The 14,228-nt window shown below is 47.6% G+C and overlaps 1 protein-coding gene across 1 annotated transcript in view; it reads left to right on the forward strand.

Annotated features, from left to right (window-relative positions):
• The window catches only part of BGN (biglycan), a 54,960-nt gene extending 46,079 nt beyond the window's left edge, over positions 1-8,881 (forward strand). Inside the window, exons 7-8 of the mRNA XM_081177214.1 lie at positions 3,785-3,923; positions 5,038-8,881. Coding sequence (XP_081033340.1) covers positions 3,785-3,923; positions 5,038-5,235 — 337 coding nt within the window. The 3' untranslated portion in view covers positions 5,236-8,881. The remainder of the gene's footprint in view (positions 1-3,784; positions 3,924-5,037) is intronic.
• The last annotated feature ends 5,347 nt before the right edge of the window (positions 8,882-14,228 follow it).

Genomic DNA, 14,228 nt, shown 5'->3' on the forward strand with positions numbered 1-14,228 from the left:
CCAGCCACTCTGGGCGGCTTCCAACAAAATATTAAAATACAGTAATGCATCAAACATTAAAAGCTTCACTAAAGAGGGCTTCCTTCAGATGTCTTCTAAAAGTCTGGTAGTTGTTCTCTTTGACATCTGGTGGGAGGGTGTTCCACAAGGCGGGTGCCACTACTGAGAAGGCCCTCTGCCTGGTTCCCTGTAACTTGGTTTCTCGCAGTGAGGGAACCACCAGAAGGCCCTCGGAGCTGGACCTCAGTGTCCGGGTGGAATGATGGGGGTGGAGACGCTCCTTCAGGTATACTGGACCGATAAACATTCCTAAAATTATTATGATGGGTCCAACGGTCATGAAGGAGGTTTCTGCACATACTATAGAGGGAAGTGTGGGGCAGATGGGGCTCATCCACCTGAGAAGGAAAACTCTGGTCCTGAACCTCTTCTGCCTTCTTTGGGAGAAGAAACGGCTAAGGAGCAAACCCTACACAAATCTGGAGTGGAATTCCTAAGATTCTTGGAAGGTGCCTTGTACGCCTCCTTCTGGCAACTCCTGCAGCCAAGCTGGGGCCAAACATATCACTCTGCTTTCCTTTGGGCCAAGAGTGTAGCCTTGTCATCTGGGTAGCCCAGGACCGCCACACACACGGCTCAGGCTTGTCCCCCAGGGAAGTCACTTTGGTGCTGCTAATCCAGCAGTTTGGCTTTACCCCTGGAGGTGCACTCCATTGTCTCTCAAGATGGGTGGACGCCAACAACAATATATTGTCTTGGAGCTGAGTTTGCACTGTGATAGGCAGCAGGTGTGGATAAAGATCTGTGGCATCTATATGCAGCACAAACACAGGGAAATATTCATAGGGAAGTTTAACATTTCCAAAATGTATTTTGCCCCTTGCCATTTGTACTAGAGGGAGCTAATTGTTCATATAATGTACTCAGCAAGGGAAGGTGGGCCAAAGGTTGGGAGGGCAGCAGCCCAGAAGGCCAAAGGCAAGGAGGCTTCTTCCAGAGGTGGACAATTGGGAGCAGCTGTCCTGCTTTAGGTGAAACAGCAACTCTGCTTCTAGACTCCAAGCACAGCATAGCCTCCTTCCCTTAGCCCCAAGTGTTGGGTGGGGGCAAGGGTAAATGGGGGGGGGGTTGTTGTTAAATATTCCCTCCCCCTTCACTGCACTCCCAGTCCAGAGTGCTCCCTTCCCCGCTGAATTTTGGGGAGAGGGCAATGAAAATAAAGGCAACTCTATTTGGAAAGGTGATAGAATGATTCCTAGAGAGGAGAAACAGACCCTAGAGAAATAAAGTTAGAGCAACCTAGGAAATGGAGTCACCAGCGTTTTTGAGCCCCCAGGCACATTTGCAAACTGGCAAAATCACATGCACCCCCCCAGAGCTGTAGCTACAGGGGGGCTAGCCAGTTGTTGCTTTTCTGCCCTGGGTGAAGCCTCCAGAGGGGCAACATGGAGCCTCCCAGCCTGTGTGTGTGTGTTTGTGAATGTACGCAGATGAGCATGGAGGTGTGTGCCAAACTGGGTCTTTGAGCCGGGTGTGGGCGCCTGTGTCCCTGCAAGCACCATGTTTATGACTCCTTGGCTAGAACAACATGCACAGACCATTAAGAGCCAGAATAGTTGCATAATATAAGCCATCTGCACCTGCGGAAATTTCACAACTATTGTGTTAAGTTTCCAAAGCTTTCTTTATAAAAAAATGTGGTGGGTGGGTGGCAGGGAATGCAGGGAGGACAGAAATCAACGAGGGAAAACATCTGAGGCAAATATTTTGTTCATGACATCATGCAGATAGATGACTTTCCCAACTCATTTAGCTTTCAGATATCTAATATTTCCTCCAAAAGATAGAATAGGAACAAAAATGGGAGCCCTATTCATGCATTCAAAAACAGAGTAGGAGGTCTTCAACAGGGGAGGGGGAGAAGAAAACTTCGGGATGGAGTGAGCACACCTCACAGGCAAGTAGACAGGGTTCGCCTCTTTCCCAGTGTAAATCCTTGCCCGTTTTTAAGAAGAGATCTATATAAACAGGGCAGGTACAGTTCTTTATAAGGAACAGACACAAGAAAATAGAGGCAGCTGGAGCTTTTTGTAAAGCAGGTTTGAAGCTGGTATGAGTTTGTAGCATTGACTTGCCCTCAGAACCACCAACTCCTAAATAGTCCTGCCATTTCAAGTCTCAGCCAGTAGGGGGAGAAAGAGCCATACTTATTAGTCCTGATTCCTAGGCCACTTTTCAGTGTAAGGCTCCTCATACGTACACCTTCCTTCTTTTGGTTGGTTGGTTGGCTGGTTGCTTATTAAGCACATTTCTACCCTGCTTTTCTACTACCGTCCTGAAAGTGGCTCTCACACAACAGATGCTCCATGAACCACACTGTTTACACCAAGGCCACCAGACCCTCTAGACTTGCACCTGAGGATCTTTCCCATGGGGAAAGGACTCTGTGGAGGAAGAGGGCGCAGGCCAGAGCAGGAAGAGAGACTGTTCTCGCCCTGGCCTAGTTATAGCCACTTCCCTCCTGATCACCACACCTGGAGACCTGCTGCCACAGCAGGTGTAGGAACAGGGAGGGATCAGGCAGGAGGATCTGCAGAGGTCCCACGACAGCTTTATCTCCATCTTCCACACTTAAAGGAATGTGCCAGGGGCAAACTCTGTCTCTGACTGGAATGTTGAGCCTTGAATTTGCTGGCCTAAACCACAAATGCAAACAAACCAGGGTGAATGCTCAATAAACAAGATGGTTTGCTTTCCCCTGATCCCTCTCTACCTCATCCTCTCCTATTTTATAGTTAGGTGGACACTGGCTGAACGCTGCATGTAGCTGTAATGATTTGTATTTGCAACTGTTTAAGCCCCCATTTTATATCAGCAACACATTTCTCCTCTTGTCCGCACACGTGAAATGTGAAGCTTCCAGCAATCAGAGAAAGAACTGGAGGAAGGGCATTAAGGAAGCAGAAAAGAGGCAGAGTGACAGGCAGCCATCTTCCAAATCCAGACTTGGCAATGGGGGCTTCCCAACCCCAGGCCCCTACTGGCCAAACGGAAGATACTGTTCAGTTGATTAGGCAAGGAGAGAAGGCCTGGCTAAGCTTGAGGTTTCATGCTGCCTCTCTGCCAACCACAGGGACCCAATGTTGAACAGCCATACCCTTTGGGGCTTGAATGAGACTCTGCTGGGTCCCACCTTCTGAGTCACAGATGCACAGGGCTTTGGGCTAGGGCAGCCAGTTATCACCAAAAAAGGAGGGCAGAAAGGATATCAATTTGCCTAGAATGTGCATATGGTAATTTATAGGTATAGATGCAAAACTAGAAATAATTATTAAGCAGAAATACAGTGCATCACACCGTACTGGGGAATGACAAGAGGTGTATTGTACGCCTACTTGGTCTGCTGACCAGGTGCTGCTATGCTAACTGTTGATAGAAACTCCTAGCCCCCCCCCCCCCCCGTTTTATGGTTCCTTATTTTTTTAAACAGACTCAGGTCAGACCTCGAAACAGAGGATCCTTTCAAATAAAGGACTGTCCTCTGGCAACCCTACAGAATAGAGGACTGCCCTGTGTAAAGGAGGCAGCTGGCCATCCTAATTTTGGCTGTAGCCCTGAACATCCTCCTGTCTCCCCCATTACTCTTCAAGAGTCCAGCCTACATCAAACTCCTGCCCTTTTCCAAGAGACAGATTTTGATTCACTTGACCTTGGTGATATTTGGAAGCCGCTGTTGTTTTCCCTTTGTTTTCTTTGTCACCGCCCCTTCCTTTCCTCTCGCTAGGCTTGGCCTGGGACACAACAACATCCGCATGATTGAGAACGGCAGTCTGGCTTTCCTGCCCAGCCTACGTGAGCTGCACTTGGATAACAACAAGCTGTCACGAGTTCCTCCAGGACTGCCTGGCCTCAAGTTTCTGCAGGTACCAGAGGGGTCGGGGGTGGTTTGTGGCAGAGGTGAGCAAATGCAGGACCAGTTTCAGGAGTAGGCAAGTTTGGGCAGCTGGTAGGACCTTGCATTCATGAAGGTATCTAGCAACTGAGAACCAGGATAGGTCATCTTGCAGCTTCCTCTTTAGGCTAGCATGTGTTTTGCTTGAGTTGTGAAACAAACAATTAACATTTTTCTCCTCCCCAACCATCATTTCATGTTTTGCAACCACTTCTACATTCCTGATATATTAACAGTAGGGGTGAACTAGATCTGGCCAGATCCTTTTCTTCCCAACTTCCTGTGGGTCAAGTTTTATTAGTGGGCGAGGCCACCCATCAGTTAAATCACTTGATCTCACAATGACATTGGGAGAACTATTTCTGCCCATGCAGACACAAAGTTGGCACAAAGTGTCTTGTACAGAGCTATGCAAGCCGCAGCACTGCGCATCAGCTGCACATCAGCTAAGTATTGGGACTTGCAAAGCACAAGGCTTTACAGGGACTGCAGATCAATCACCAATTGCCTTCACTGGGGCTCCGTTTGGCCCAACTGCATCTTTACCTGCCCTCCAACTGATGTTATATATGGTGTCAGGCAAGTGAGCGTGGCTTGGTCAAAACAGGCAAATGTGGAGGCCTGGTGGGTCTACGTAGGCCTGAAGGCAAGAGGTTTCCAAACAAATACAGTTTGCCAACCCTGATAATTATAATTTTTAAAAAACACCATTTGAGCATGTGAAGTTTTGCATTTTAAAAACTCATTTAAATCACAGCACCGTCATGGCTAGGTAAATAAAATGGGGGTTTCTTTTGCTGTCCGGAAGTTAAACACATTCACTTCTTTAAAAAGAAAAGAAAATCAACAGTAGAGATTCCCAAGATGCTAAAAAAATGTAGACCAACAGCTCATTCAGCAAATTGTCTGCAGTCCTACGAAACCACAGCACACAGCTGAGCTTACCTTGAGGAGCCTTGCAGGATCTGAGTTGTCATATCAAAGGAGAGCTCTTTCCCAGGTCTCAGCTGCCTCACCAGCTGACAAACGCAAACTCAGCGGATCTTCCACCTCTGGGTAACCAAGTCTCACTTCTCCCTCCACAGGTTGTGTACCTTCACTCCAACAACATCACTCACATTGGTGTGAACGACTTCTGTCCCGTAGGCTTTGGGGTAAAGCGGGCTTCGTACCACGGCATCAGCCTCTTTGCCAACCCTGTGCCCTACTGGGAGGTCCAACCAGCTACTTTCCGCTGCGCTACGAATCGCTTGGCTATCCAGTTCGGAAACTATAAGAAATAAAGAAGTTAGAGGAGGGTGATGGGGAGGGAGGGTGGGGTGAAGGGACAAAGAAAGCCAATGGGAAAACTGGGGGTAGGGGTGGGGGGTGAGCAAGGGAATGTGGAAAAGCAAAGGCCATTCTGGGGAGGAGGGAGCCAGTGGGGAGGACCCAGTCAGGGTAATTAAAGAGACCTGGCAGAATACCAGCCAATGCCCAAGGAAGAGAAAGGGATGGGATGGGAAGGGAAGGGAAGGGAAGAGTTGACATGTGGAGGGAAAGAGGTACAGATCTTACAATTTGACCAGCTTCAGACCTTCAGCCCATACAATAATGCTGCATTTTCAATGAATTCGTTGTGCTAGACAAACTTGGTTGTTCCTTTGGGAAGGATCACTACTGCTGCCCTGGGGTGGGGCAGGAAGTGAGGGATGCAGAGGATTCTCCACCACCAGAAGTTGCCGTCGTTGGAGAAGGGCTGCAGCTTGGTTTTAGGGCCATGCTCTGCATCCATGCATTCCATGTCGGTTTAGGCATGTCCCCTGTCTGAAATACTGGAGAGCCACTGCCAGTCGGTGCAGACAACACTGGCTAGATGGATCAGTGGTCTGGTTCGGTATGTGGCAGTTTCCTGTGCTTCTTTCTATCAGACGCTCTTAAGGCAGATTCACAAATTACAGCTTTTTACGCTCAAGTCCATGAATCCATGGGGTCACATGTACTGGTAAACAAGGCAATAGCCATATCAGTGCATTCCCCGCACCCCATACATTGAGGCAAACCTTTCCCAATCCACTACAGCCATTCCTACATTATAGAGTGCATGTATCTCAACATGCAAGTGTAGGCCTGTATGTAACATGGGAATGATGCCTGAATTTCATGGACAGATTTAGTCCTTTGCCAACTACACAAATGGCTGTGGGTGCTCTTGGCAAATATCTACGTGAGAATATCCCCCCCCCCCCGCCCCCGTAAAGCAGTTGTACCATCCAGTTTCCAGAGGGGGTGCCATTTTCCAGACTCCAACCTCTAGATCTGGGCAGCCTTGCAAATTATAGAAAGTGCTGAAAACTGAGTGCCTATGTGAATTCTGCATATCTTTTACTGCATTTGCCTCTGTGTATTAAAAAAGAAAGAAGAGGGAAACACTGCTGATGTTACAAATGTATACCAATTTTATACCAGCTTAGTCACGGTGGTTTCCTCTGACACAATCCTGGAAAGTGAAGTTTGGTGAGCAAAACTGAAAATTCTCTGCTTCCTCCTCCTATACATTTCCCAGGGTATTCTGGGGAAAGGAAATGACCATAAAATCAGTTTCAGGCTGTAGTGTAGCCATTTTAAATCTGAGTGGCAGCCCCAAGCAATTTGGCTTCCAGATCAGAGTGATCCGAGACACCCATTATTCTGCTCCCATTGAGATCTTTATTGCAGAAAAATGTCTACAACAGGGCTATTCTGCTGGGTGCACATGGCACCTGAAAATGGCGGGTGTACAAAAATGTTAAGATCGGAACAAACCTTTTGCGGCCTTCTTGGCCCTATGCAGACATTCAAAGGATAACGCGAGTGTGAACGCAGCCCCCCAACCCCATGCGACCACAGAGCATTGTTTCAGCTCAAACCCACAGCTCCTCCTCCAGTCTAGCTCCTAGCTGCCACATCTGGCCCCACGTTTGTGGTAGGGTTGGGCAGATGCCGGGAGCCAGCGGCTGAGCATCACCGCTCCCATTTTTACTCCCTTTTGCGATGAGGAAAGCCCAGCCAAGTGAGTGACAGCATGTGCTGCCTCCAACCTGGCCAGGCTCTGCATGGAGGGGGCAGCTGCCCTGGAGTCCCCTGCAGTGGGATAGGGCAGGAGCAGGGAACCTTTTCAGCCCAGGGGCTGCCTTCCCATTCTGGGGGCCACATGCCAGTGCCAGTCAGGGCCAGAGGCAAAAACCGGCCAAGCAACGAATGTAAATGTTTCCTTTGCCCAGTAGGCTAGACTACAGACACATCCTCCAACCACCATCCAGGCAAACAAGAGCCGTTGCAGCCAGACCAAGACGCTGCGGCCTGGGGAGGGTCCCTAGGGTCTGGGGCAAGGGGGCAGGGAGGTGCTCCCTCAGTTCCCAACCCCTTCTCAGCCCTGTCTTTGCTTACCTGGATACCTGAGGGGCTCCCAAAGGCCAACTTCCCTGAGCCATTCCAAAATGCAGAAGCTGGCAGTGCTGATCGCCTTGAAGACCCAAACCCCAAGGACAGTGTCCAGGCTCCCTGAGGCTCAGGGGGTGGTGCCAGGTAGACAGAGGTGGGTGGAGCGTGATAAGGTGGAGGTGAGGTCTAGTAGTGCTTGCTGGGGCCACAGAGGACAACACTGCTTGCCTGTGCAGCCCTGGTGCCTCAGGAGGGAAGCCTGAAGGACAAGGGGGTGGGGGGCAGCCCACCTTCCTCTCTGAATGTTGACCCTGAGACCCAGAGAAGGAAGCTGAAGACCCTGGCATTTCAAGTCAACTCTCAGACACCAAGCAACCCCAAACCAGATGCAGAGCACAGATTTCAGGCCCAAGCACTAATCGCTGCCGGATGTGGCCGAGGCACCCCTGGAGAGGATGCTGAAGTTGGTTAGGGACGACTGGAAGTAACAAATAAAACAAATGAATTTCCCCATCCAAGTTCTGCAGGGGGTGGGAGGAAATCAATGTGGGAGAACACATGAAACCCCCTGGAGAAAAGGGTGTGTGTGGCAACAAAGCTTGTCTGAAGCCGTTTGTATTTCTAAATATATATAGAAGGAATGTTCTTAGAAGAGTGAGGCTAGATTTTAAGGCAAGATCCAGCAGCTCCAGAATAGAAGGGAAAGGGTGTGTGCATATATATATATATATATATATATATATATATATATATATATATGCGCCCCACCAATGAAGGAACTTATGTCACAGCTACCTTTTTTGCATGGCTTCTTATATCTGTTTTTGACCCAGCAAAAGTGATGCCTGTGTATACAAAGAATGACAGTTGATTGGGGCTACAGGAGAATAATTTTGGAGATGAAAACCCCAGTTTATGCTCACTTCCTTTAGTCCAGTATTGCATGGTGGAATTTTCTCTTTAATTAAAGGAACTCCAGTTTTGGTTCCACTTGCTCTCCCTGTGCACTGCAGTGCCTCTCCTATGCACAGCCACTTGGCAGCCATTTACACAGCACCTGGCAACCCCTGTGGCTTCTTCCCTAGTGCCTTAAAATTAACTTCACACCACCACAATGCCTTTGATTGCATTTCCTAAACCGTCAGCAGGTGGATCTGTTGCTTTGCTTAGCCATTTGGTTAAAGTGAGGAGGGGGACGAAACTTGGAAGGTCGGGAAGGTGGTTGCTCTTACAGATAACTTGCATTCCCACAGTGACCTATGTATAAAATAAAAACAGTTTTAATGGATAATGGTACCCATTTCCTTCAGAATCTTGAGGCTGGAACCTCTGGCCTTCTTGTGAATTTGACTTCTAAGCCTTTGGCTCTCTATCTGGATGTAGGGAATGTCTTTGTAAGACTGTCTTTGCTCTCTTTTTAAAAACATCTCTTTGGGTTGTTGTTTTTTAAACGCTCTCTTAAACCATGTGCAATATTAACTTCTGTAAAGGTGTCCAATAAAGTTAGTGATAATTGCTAACCTTTAATGGCTGTGGATCATTTTGTGGAGGTGAATAGAGTCTTTCCTACTTGGAAACGTCTGTTCTGGACTGATTTGGGTACAGATCACCACCTTCTGAGGGAGTCCAATCCACTGTTAAACTGTCAGAAAGTTCTTATTGATGTTTAATGTAACACCTCCTATTATAGAAACCATTCAATATTTCTGTGATATCGTAATAGAAAACCTTTGACTTCACAATTATTGCTAAATGCAAATCTATTTTCTTCCATAAATGTACAAATTATTACTAAAATCTCAATATCAAATATTTAAATATTTAAGTGTTTTCTTCTAAAAATGCGTATATGTGTATTTATTTCCTTATTAGAAGCAACTCTGTTACACCTGCTTCTTATATACACACAGGTCCCTCTTTACAAACCTTTTCTATGCAAAAATTCACTTATACAAACATGAGGAATTAGTACCCAAACCTCAGGGTAGTAACCATAGATTCAGATATCCAAACAGCATTATTTTTCTTATTTGCTTTTTGCTGGTTGGTTGAGGAATGGAGGGAGGGATTGGAAAAATGAGCATTTCCCCCCTAAGTTTTCTTGGGTTGGGAAGACTTTTCAGGGACAAAATGCCACAGTCAGGAACGCATTAGAAATTTCCCCATAGGAATCAATGGAAATTGTCAACTTGTTATGTGAACAATTGCCTAACAAATGACTTCCAGGCAGGGGTGCCAAGCTGAATAAAATATTGGAGGCGAGGGTGGCAGGTAAGCCCTGCCCTGCATAATCAATCACATGACACAGTGTGCACACTATTTGAATGGCAGTGCCCATCAACTTTGGGAGGACAGCCCCCTCAAATATTTTGCGGGTGTGTGTGTGTGTGTGAAGACCCCTCAAGCCCCTAGGAGTTGGCTCCTGTGTTTCTAGGGAGTGCACCGTGTTCAGTAAGTGGGAACAGCATGTGCGTGTGTCAAATTTCATTTCTTCATTTTCTCCCTTACTGTTATGATGGACATATCATCCCAGTTAACTTTATGATTTCCACTTGTTCCCATATCAAATTAATTATTACTTTCTTGGAACCCAATTCTTCTACCATGATTTTGAAAATATTATCCTTGCTATAGTTAATATATATGAAATCTGTGTTTGATACATTCTGGCTATACATATCGTGTGCATAGTTTTGAAAACATAATAGGAGTTCTGCCCTTATCTGGACCTGGAACCAAAATAAGCATTCTGAATGTGGATATGTTAGGATAGGCTGGTTCACGTTGCCTGCTCAGCATGTAATGCTGGGTGAAAGAACTTAAAGCTTCTCATAAACTGAATTCTGAGGTTGCCTCTTCGATATGCTTTAGCCAGGGCCAGCCCACCCATGAGGCAAGGTGAGGCAACCCCCTCAGGTGGCAGGATCCACAGGGGCAGCAGGTCCCAATGTAGATATTTACCCCACCTTGTTCCTGATGTAGATCTTCACCCACTCAGCCCCTCCAAGTGTCCCTATTTTCCAAGGACATCCCTGATTTAGAGAAGCTGTCCCAGTCTCTGATTTGATCCTGGAATGTCCCACTTTTCCTTAGGATGTCCCTATTTTCATTGGAGAAATGTTGGAGGGTATGGAGTTATCTGACCCCTGAGCCATCTGAAGGGAAGGTGTGTGTTTTTAATGTTTTATTATGTTTTATGTATGTTAGAAGCTGCCTAGAGTGGCTGGGGCAACCCAGTAAGATGTGTGGAGTATAAATAGAAAAATTACCATTATGTAATTGGATATCCCTATTTTCATTGAATAAATGTTGGAGGGTATGCTCACCCCTTCTTCCCTGGCAGGGAGGAAGATACCATTTTGCCTCAGGTACCAAAATGTCTTGGGCCAGCCCTGGCATTCTCAAAGACCATAGTCCACAGCAGGGCTCTTGATCAGCTCAGCTCCTCTTTTGTTCCAGTGGAGTTTGTGCAGGAGAATGTGCCAGCAGGCCCTATAGGTTGGCTCTTTCTTGCTCCCAGACAGGAAAGCCTCTACTGTGTCAGCTGCGATAGGGAAATTAGCTAGACTAGGATGGGATATGGCTTGGGTTATTGCCTAGTATCCTGGGGCTCAGGCCCTAAGAGACAAAAAACCTGGGTAGTGTCTGTCACAAGGGGGCAGACTCAGAGACTGAAGATACATTTGCACACAAGAAATATCTCAAGTCTTTACAGTCAACTAGAATTGTGCAACCTGAATTTGCCAGTGTGAGTCCACTTGGTCCAACATTCCCTTTTACAAGAAGAGGACTCTATAATTTAAAACATGTAGCTAATGCCTTCCAGGGTGCTTTTTAGACAGAAGCAAGTGGAAGGATTTGAGCCAATGGCTTCACAGGGCTGGGGAAGGGGATTTTTATTGCCTGCCAAAGGGAAAAGCATTGTTGGGAGCAGTCCATTCTAGGATCGAGAGAGGATAATTGTTTTCTCCCCTCCCCCTCCCTGGACTCAGACTGGCTCTAACAGCATCATCAAGAAAGACAGCAGCAGCAGCAGTAAGTGGTGATGCTGACATGAAGCGGTGGGAGGAATGTGGGTCCAGGAGGCCATTCTGGAGGGTGGGGGGTGGGTGTATAATTACAGCAAGGGTGTGGAACAGGACCTCTGATGCCTTGTGTGAATTCTGTGCGGAGGAGAGGGGGCAGCCAAGCTGCAGGACGTATTATCACTGCAGCATCTCAGTTTTCAAAGGGCATCACAGAATATCAGTACACACTGCCCACTTCTCTGAGCAGTGAGGTGTTCCAGGGACAAGGCTACAGTTTGGATATGAGAGGGGGGAGGGGGGGAGAGAGGACTTGTAGTTATTTAATCATGGTGCCTTTATAATTTTCAAATACATGAGGAAGCAGTCTCCTAAAAACAGACAGCAGAAAACCCAGCTCCCGCTTGCTCCGACTGAGCACATCAGGAGAAGAGGAAGGGGGGGGGGGAGAAGCCCTCAGGCTCTACCTCTGCAGGAAACTCACCAGGGGCATTAAGAAGAAACATCAAGGTTATTTTGGCAATTCCCGAGCCATTAATTCACTTACCTTTTGCTCCGCTCTTTCCAGGGACAGACTTTGGTAATCTTTGGTAGTGTGGCACCCTGAGCGAGGCCAAAATTTGCTGCCCCAAAATGGATCTTCCCAATTATGGCTACCCCCTCAGCTCAGCATCCTGTGCAAGGGAACCACCGTCACTCCCCAAATTGGGCATTGGTTCCGTGCTTTAAAGCTTCGTGTCTGAGCACTTTTTTTGCCCTGGAAAACCTGCTCTTTGAACAACATTTTGGGAGCAAAATAAAGGGGTGCTTTAAAGCGCAGGCTGTGCCTGTAACGTGCAGAGGAAAGGTACGTGTTGATATGCCCACTCACAGGATGATGAACAAAGAAAGATGGCAGTATTGTGGGGCCTTACATCATGGGGGGAGGCCATGTGGCCCTCCAGAAGTTGCTGAACTACAACTCCCATCATTCCTGACCATTAGGCATGTTTGCTGGGGGTAATGTGAGTTGGAGTCCAACAACATCTAGAGGGCAAAAGATTCTCCACCCTTTCTTTGGAGATAGGAGGACTTAGGCTGCATCCATACCAAACAGTAAAAGCACATTATTTCCCCCCAAGAACACCTGTTCCAGAATTCGTTTTGATTTTTGGTACTTTAAGAAGGAGATCATGATTTCCCTAAGGTAAAGGTACCCCTGCCCGTACGGGCCAGTCGTGTCCGACTCTAGGGTTGTGCGCCCATCTCACTTAAGAGGCCGGGGGCCAGCGCCATCCGGAGACACTTCCGGGTCACATGGCCAGTGTGACGAAGCTGCTCTGGCAAGCCTGCACCAGCGCAGCACACGGAAACGCCGTTTACCTTCCCGCTAGAAAGCGGTACCTATTTATCTACTTGCACTTAGGGGTGCTTTCGAACTGCTAGGTGGGCAGGAGCTGGGACTGAAAGACGGGAGCTCACCCCGTTGCGGGGATTCGAACCGCCGACCATGCGATCGGCAAACCCTAGGCGCTGAGGTTTTACCCACAGCGCCACCCGCGTCCCTCATGAGTTCCCTAGAGGCAGGCAAATATAAAGGTCAAGGTCGAGGGGTGTGACTTGGTCCACTGACCTTTGTGACAGGAGGAGGTCCATTCTCCAGCACCTGCAGCTCTGAGTGGACCCCATCCTGCCTGATCTGGCAATTCAGGCAGGTCCCTGGAAAGGAGACTGTCTGGGAAGTCTAAGTGCTGCAGGTGACACCAGACACCTTTTTCTCCAGGCCACCTGGCAAGTGAGAAGGGAGACAGGGCAACCAAAATGTAAAAAGACTGGAAGCAATCACCCTGTTAGGAAGGCTACGGTGCTTCGGTTATTGTGGTGGGGGAGGGGGAGTCAGTGTGTATGTGGTGTGCATAAAACGAGGCATGGATTGAGTAAAGTGGCTAGAGAGATGCTTGTGTTGTCATCCTTGAGGGAGGTTGGCAGGAGATTCGGGACAGACCAACGAAAGTGCTTCTTCACGCTGCACATAAAGGGGGTCAGAGCAAGACACTCAGCAAGGTTCAAAGGTCTGCGCCCACATTCAAGATAGGTTACTTGCAAAAAGACAAATTTAGGATGGTAACAAATAAATAAATAATATAAAAACTGAAGCGCTGCTATCAACATAGGACTAACTACTTACTTTATTAATGAAACTGTATCTATAAGCATGTAAACACTTCTTACAATAATCTCTCAATGTGCAAAGTCTAGTGATGGCTATACAAATAATGTTCTTAAGGAATAACCACAGTCATCTGTACTGGGTTGTAAAACTTTTGAACTGGTCCCTTTAGCTGTGCTTTTAAGAACCATTTGACCTGCAGCAATTTTATCATCTTCCCCATCTGACAAAGAAAGGAAATCTGAGCCTCTCACAGAATCACAGCATCCACACAGCTCTGGTGATAGTTTGTGATAAACTTCCTTGGTGCCAAATCAGCCTCCTTCCTGTCTTTCTCTCTTTATCCCTTATCTCTCCAGTCCATCCCACCATCCCAAACTAGAAAACTTTCGTTGCCATGGCAACGTGACCCAACTACTCAAGTCTCCATCTGCCTTAGGAGCTGTTTTAAATTTAGATGTGCGTGTCTCCCTGCTTCCCTGCCCCCTCTGACACAGTGCAGCAAGCAGAGCAAACATGAGAGGCCGGGTTCTGTTGGGATGGCTGCATGTGCCTTTGCTACTGAGAGGGGTAGGGCAACTACCCTAAGAAGGAACAGCTGTAGCTCAAGGGCAGAGCATCACCCTTGCATGGAAAAGGTCCAAGGTTCAATCCCCAGCATCTCTAGGTAGGGCTGAGAAAGACCCTCTCCCAAAACCCT

Source organism: Podarcis bocagei, assembly GCF_964188305.1.
Source record: "Podarcis bocagei genome assembly, chromosome: 17".
NCBI lineage: Eukaryota > Metazoa > Chordata > Lepidosauria > Squamata > Lacertidae > Podarcis > Podarcis bocagei.